Source organism: Mus pahari, chromosome 12 (genome assembly GCF_900095145.1).
Source record: "Mus pahari chromosome 12, PAHARI_EIJ_v1.1, whole genome shotgun sequence".
NCBI classification, from domain to species: Eukaryota; Metazoa; Chordata; class Mammalia; order Rodentia; family Muridae; genus Mus; species Mus pahari.
In genome coordinates this window covers 51,922,366-51,929,557 of record NC_034601.1, presented here as the reverse complement: position 1 = coordinate 51,929,557, position 7,192 = coordinate 51,922,366, and the positions used below count along the sequence as shown (strand labels likewise).

General features: G+C 40.7%; 1 protein-coding gene across 2 annotated transcripts in view; it reads left to right on the top strand.

The window, feature by feature from the left end:
• The window catches only part of St3gal6 (ST3 beta-galactoside alpha-2,3-sialyltransferase 6), a 64,784-nt gene extending 60,341 nt beyond the window's left edge, over nt 1–4,443 (top strand). For both annotated transcript variants that reach the window (XM_029544748.1, XM_021209555.1), the window contains exons 8-11: nt 954–1,140; nt 1,248–1,385; nt 2,316–2,468; nt 4,260–4,443. In XM_029544748.1, the coding sequence (XP_029400608.1) occupies nt 954–1,140; nt 1,248–1,385; nt 2,316–2,468; nt 4,260–4,346 (565 nt within the window). In that variant the 3' untranslated portion in view covers nt 4,347–4,443. The remainder of the gene's footprint in view (nt 1–953; nt 1,141–1,247; nt 1,386–2,315; nt 2,469–4,259) is intronic.
• Nucleotides 4,444–7,192: the final 2,749 nt, after the last annotated feature.

Here is a 7,192-nt window from a genome sequence, read left to right as displayed (position 1 = left end):
GTTGGGTGCTGGATCAGCCTGCGGACAGCCGCCAGGCGAACACCCCTCCTGGGCAGGAGAGGCGCAGGACGATCGGGTCCAGCTGCTCAACTGTGTGACATCTTTGTGAAAATGTCTAGAATGTCTTTATAGTGTGCCCTTAGTGAGTGTCTGACTTTGGCCTTGAACATAACTAATCCAGCAGAAGTAATCTTTTGTAGTGTTTTTAGTTCAGTTGCAAAAGGCATTCCTCTAATTGTGCTGAGTGTGATATAGAATTTTTATGGGGCTAATTTCAGAATATTTAAAAAACAATAAGGATTTACTTTTATGAGTGTTTTCATGCCTGTATGTAAGTACACAGTTTGTGTGTGCCTGGTGCCTGTGGAGACTAGGAGGTGGCACTGGATCTCTTGGAACTGGAGTTGGGGATAGTTGTGAGCCAGCGTGTGGATGCTGGGAACTGACCTTCAGGTCTCTGGAAGAACACCAAAAGCTTTTAACCACTGAGCCATCTTTCCAGCCCAGAATGAAATTTCAGTGGTTCTTCACACTTAATTCAAATGTGATTCTTTATGCTTATCAGTCATGTAGTATACACATCCACGTATTTTAGGGCTGTGTAGCCTGTAGGCATATAACTTTCTCAAGAACTCTGGGCCTTTAGTTGTCAATGCAAAGTGGCTTTGCGTAGTTATTCTCCATGGTCTTCTTTCTAACTGCAGTAATTCTTGTGGTTCTGTATTCTCATTTCTTTCAGTTGTGTGCAGGTCAGACTGAATGGACTGATGCTATAATTAGTATTTGAATACAGATGACTGTCTCGTGAGAAGGAATGTCATTATTGTAAAATATTAATCTTAGGTTTCCAGAGTGCAGGAATGTCTGACACCTGCCCAATTCTGAAGCCTCAGACCTCGATGAAATGGCTTGCACTCCACTCATCCTGTATGTTGTCGTCTTGCTACCCACAGAATGAACAAGGGTCCTGTCTTAGGCCATGAAGAGGAAGTTGGGAAGAGGACCACCTTCAGGCTTTTTTATCCAGAGTCTGTCTTTTCAGACTCCAGTCACTATGATCCCAATACCACAGCAGTTCTCATTGTGTTTAAGCCACAGGATTTAAGGTGGCTGGTGGAAATACTGCTAGGTAAAAAAATAGTAAGTTGGCAAAACTATTTAGGTTCAGATTATGTTCAGTATATTTTTTTCCCCCTCTAAAGTAAAATATATCCCCAACATTCCATTTTCTATGTCCTTTATTTCAGAATACTGAAGGGTTTTGGAAGACACCAGCCTTAAAACTGATCTATAAACAATACCAAATCAGAATATTAGATCCATATATCATCAGAGAAGCAGCTTTTCAAATGCTCCATCTTCCTAGAGTATTTCCCAAAGATCAGGTATGTATATATCATCCCATTGTTTCAAACTAAGCATACAGCCAAGGGCATAGAGGGAGATGAGAGCTCTCAGCGATTGCTAAGAACCATGGCTCAGATGGTATTTTCTTAGGACTATAAATGTGTTCATGAAATTGGACAACAAATGGATATGCTCTCATGCCTTACAGGTTGCCAAAAATGTCTTTAAGGGATGAGGGTATGTTTTGGGGTTCTTCTGTACTCTTTTTTTCTGAATGGCCAATAGTTCATTTCTTACAAACTTATCCTCAGTGTTGTATATCAAGGCCCGCGTGACTAGCGGGCTGTGCAGCAGCTCTGTGCACAGAAGAGCTTCAGGACAAGGATGTAGCTTCTAAGAGTGAAAAGAATCATCTTAAGCACTGTGTCCATCCCACATGAAATACCCGAGGCACACACACATATCAGGAAGCAATCCCCCCCCTCCCCATTTTTTCCCGACAGGGTTTCTCTGTGAAACCTGGCTGTCCTAGAACTTACTTTGTAGACCAGGCTAGCCCCGAACTCAGAGATCTGCCTGGCTTTGCCTCCCAACGCGATAAGAGACTCTTTTAGCTCAGTTCTAGAAGTTCCTGTCATATGCTGGGGGTGACACACCGTTGTGGGAATGTGTTAGAATGCTACAATCTCAAAGGCTGGAGAAGGGAGGAAAATGAAGTGTTGATCACAAGGGCACAAATTAGTGAATAGACTCTCCTGACCTAAAGACTTTCCAAGTTATTAACCATAGTGTATGTCCTCGTCAGAGGAATGTGTTCTGTTTGGGGCTTGAGTCTTACCACATGATGATGGCTGAAAATGTCTCCGTTAATGTTTAGAAATCCATTTTCATCAGACCAGGGCAGCCAACTCTGTTTGGAAAGAATGTACCATTTTTTCTGTTTTTTGAAGTTTTTGATTTCTTCTTAGAAACCCAAACACCCTACAACAGGAATTATTGCCATCACAATGGCATTTCACATATGCAGTGAAGTGCACCTCGCTGGTTTTAAGTACGACTTTTACAGACCCAACAGTCCCTTACACTACTACGGGAATGCCACCATGTCTGTGATGAAGAAGGTAATTTTCCCTTTTTACTGCTTTAAAATAAACAAAAACAAACAAACAAAAGCCCTTATTTAAGAAATGTATTGTGTTCATGTTTATAGGCGCATACATGTGTGGGTGTCTTTGGAGGTCAGCGCTAAGTGTTAATTTGCTCAGTTTCTTTTAGTCTCACAACGGTACAGAATTTATTAAGCAGCGTAGGCGGTCTGGCCAGCGAATCGGAGATCAGTCTGTTGCCATCTAACCAGTGCTGGGATCACAAGTGTGGTCAAAATCCCCACACTTAGCATTTTACACACACACTAGAAGTGGAACAAGTACTTCCCCGGAGTTCCATCTCCCACTGCCTGTGTTTCCTTTTTCACACTCTTGAGTTCCCAAAGGCTGAAAACAGGATTCTGGCCTAGTAGTTATTTTCCTGTGGTCGCAGTCGCCAAATTGTGGGTCTCAGATTCTTTGGCTAGCCTCGTGGTGTCTGCTGTGTCATCAAATCCCAAGAGGGACTGAGTCTTATTTTAGATTTCTTTTCAACTGGTGTGTCAGAGACACATGAACCCACTAAATCATCACTATGGTCATAGTAATTATGCTCCCACTTCAGTTAAGGAGACAAGGTGGTCTAGAAACATGAAACCCCTATAGAAGACTTCACATAGACAACATGGCAGACCTCTTTATCAGGTCATGATTCTCTTGATCAGACAGATATTGGTCTCGATCCTGAGGGTCAAGTTTTGAATGAGAAGGAATTTCCTATTTTTGGAATTCTTAGATTATTTATACATCATAAACATTACGTTTAAAAAACATGAAATAGGGAGTAATTGGCTATAACAGTATCAGGCAATGGCTCATGAAATCTGTCCTGTTAGATAATGCCAGAATATCTCAGAGCTGGGGAAGTAACATCCATGTTGAACTTTACTGCTGTCTCTTGTTCCTCTAACATGAGACCAAATTTTTAAGCTTAAAATCAATTTTGAGCCTTTCCCCTCAGCCCTTGTTTCCTATAGCACTTACAGAACATTGAAACAAGAGCAGAATACTGGAAGCAACTTCCTGGGGATTTCAATAGGACAGACTTTTTTTTTTTTTTTAAATTGTGGGGCTGGTGATTGGACTAGTATACCATACGAGGCAAGTAGTCAGCCACTAAGCTACACACCTAGCAGAATTACTAGTGTTTACAGGATTAAGAACTGAACTCAGGTACACACGAAGGCTAAGCAAATAGTCTACCACTGAGCTGATATCTTAGATCTTTTGAAATATATCTTGTAGGATCTTCCCTTGTAATCCAGGCTGGCCTCTTTTTATGATCCTCCTGAGTCACCTTGTCACACAATCAGAACGTTAACCACTGAAAAACCATGTCAGGCTCAGAATTGTTGTTTTAAAGGTGGAGGCAGGAGGATCAGGAGTTTCAGGTCATCCTCCGCTACCTAGAAGTGTGAGTAGACCTGGGCTAAAAGAAATCCTGTTATAAACCTACCAACGCTGCAATCATTAGGTTTTATGATATCTTAGCTCCAGGCCAACTTTGAAAAATGGGTCCCAGATGCTACCCTTTCATCACACGTTCTGACTTTAGGTTTTGGTCTCTGTACAATTCAGGTGGAAAGTGAGATTTGGGGTCACTCTCAAGCAAAAACTGGGCAAGCAGGGAACAAAGGTCCATGCAACGTGATACTAACCTCTGAGCTTATTATGGGACCTTTTGCCATGCAGAGTATTGGAGTACCTCACTTTGATGATGTCCGGAGAGTAGGATTGATGACCAGCCTATCTCATTTTCTTTTTCAGAGTGTGTATCACAACGTGACCGCAGAACAGCTCTTTTTAAATGACATTATAAAGAAAAAAATGGTCATCAACTTGACTCAAAATTGACCCCACGGATCCGAAAGATGATGCTAAACAGTATTAGTTTTATTTTTGTACTGCAAATTTTAGTTTATTTTTAAATATATTGGATGAACTTATCAAATTATGTGTATTAAGTCTGTTGCTGCCTGGTGACTTGTAACCACCAGCTAAATTTTTGTGAATATATATTTATGAAAAACAAGAAGATTTTTAGTTAAGATATCAGGGAAAGATGTAAAGTTTTGATTATGTTGTTTTTAAACATGATCTTTTTAGTGTTCTGAGGTGTTTTAAAATACCTTTTCATAGTTCAAATGAACTCATCTTAAAGAGTTCTAGGCGATTTAGTTGACTTTGCTTGTTCTGATAGTCACGTATCACTTTGAGATGCTTATTAAGATTGGTTACTCCTGGGCATGTGACAGGGAGCCAAGTGCAGAACACGAGAATTGTCTGGAAGTCCTGGAAGACCGTGGTGTCCACTGTGGTTTAAGTTCTCTCTACAGTGAATTAAACCAGCAGTAATGTAATAATCTGATGGTAGGGAGAGCAATGAATTAAACCAGCAATAATGTAATAATCAGATGGCAGGGAGAGAAGATAGCCTTCTCCGTGCTCTTCTGACCAGCATCCTGAGACTTTGATTTGGATGGGGTGGGGGAGCAGCTTCTTACTATGGAGCCTAGGGTAGGCTCAAACTTGGTTCTCTTGCCTCAGCTTCCCAAGTTCTGGGATTACAGCTGTGTGCCACTGCTGCACCCTCCAGCATCATTTTTTAAAATTAAAAAGTTTTTGTTTTTGTTTTGGGTTTTTTTTTTTTTTTTTTTTTTTTTTTTTGACAGGGTCTATGTAGTGCTGGATGGCCTAGAACTGCAATGTAGTCCAGACTGGACTTGAGCTCAGAGGTGAGCCTACCTGTGGGAAGAAGGGTGTGACACTGTCAGTGTAACTGTTCAAATGTTTATATGAAGAAAATCTGAAGAGTAAAACAATGCAAGTAAAACCTTAAGATTTGAGCTTTTTTCTTTTTTGTTTATTTGTATAGGGAAAAAAATGTCCTATTTCACATGACTAAATTTCACCTTCAGTGAAACATTCAGTGGTCATTTCAGGTACATGAGAGAAAAATCTGAAGAAACACAAACAAATGGTAGCCAGCAAGGCAAGCCCCACCTTTCAACTGTTAGAAGACACAACCAAAGGGGGTAGACTGGGAGAAGATCGAACAGGAAGTGTTATTATTGGGAATGCTGGTGTTACTGGCAATCAATTTACCTCCTTCCTAGAGAGTGTGTGTGTGTGTATAAAATAAAAAGAGCGAAATGTCAGAAAAAGAATAAATGAAATATGGATAAAGTGTAAATAGGAGGGATCTACTAGTGAGAGTAGCCCATGCTGGCAGTGTCCAGAACCTGAGGGGGATGCTGGCACTAGCTGGCTCTACATGCTGATGGGGTGTATCCCTTTTACTCCATAGCCACACAGAGCTGGGCTGCCCAGATTCACTTCCACAATAAGGCAGGCTTGAGGTCGTGGAGCTGGCAGCAGGGATGGTGGCAAGGGGACCAATGATGCTATACCCACTATAATATTGGTCATAAAATGTGACTGTTGTTAACATTGAGAAATTTGGCATTTTCTGGACTATGATATCAAGGTTGTTTTATTTAATCCAAATAATCTGAGCAAGACACACACGTATAATTTATTAAAAACACATTAGAATCTCACTATTTTCAACAGCCTAAATTCTAGCAACATATACAAATATCAAGTGACTACAGTACATGCCGAGGTAAGAAAAATACATTCTGGGAGAATATCACGGACACTCAGCCACTTCACTTCTTCTGTACTTGAACACGTTGTATTTTCACCATTCCCAGTGCCAGACACGGGAAACGAGAGAAACTACACACAAATTGGTCTAATCGAGATTGGCGCCCCAGTTTACCTAGATACCCACAACCGTCCAACTCCCTACAGTTTTGCAGTTCGAGGACTTTCAAGTTCAACCCAAAAGGTAGAATTAACAACTCCTTTCCATACAGCAGAACCCTGTTAGTTCTGCTCTGTGGAGGATTTGGAACCTCCCAATGGTCCCCCCCCCCGCTGTCCCCCGCCATCTCTGGGTTCTTTCTAGTGGTCTTGTCTATCTTGCTTCCCTACTCCCTTTACTGCTCACTGGGTGACAACGTGGAGCCGAGGCACGGAAATGGCTACAACCACTTTTAATGCTTCATCCCGGGGGCGGGTGGAGGAGGAGCACACACAGGACACGTGATAACTGTAACTGCTGGATAAATTCTGTGTGTGAACAGCAAATCAACCCACTGTTCAATGGAAAGTGCAAATAGTGAAACATGAATTAAATAACGGGACTAGTCTTGTTACTCTCAACAGGAACTACTGCTATCTATAAACAGCATTTAATACAATGAAACCAGAATTCACAATATCTGTACTGGTTCCAAGGATCAAGTGACAGCCAAGAGAGTGTAATTTTTCTGAAACCTCCAAAGGCTATACTTGCCACACTGCTGTCTCTAAACAACTGTATTATCAGGAAAAAGAGAAACTCAATAAGCCACGGTGACTTAAGTATTGAATATCTCAAGCAAAGAATTAAAGCAAAACAAAATAACCAAGGGGTTTGGTCAACAATGGTTACTTTCACATTTTACTTGATTGTCTTCCAAAGATTAACCAGACATGTAAGTGACTCAGAACTTAAGATAATCTATAATACAAAAAAAAAAAAAAAAAAAAAAAAAAAAAAAAAAAAAAAAAAAAAAAACAAAAAAACTAAAAGGAGAAGTAAAAAACCAGAAAAAAAAAACCCATTTGAATCAGGCTCAGCTCTTTATCTG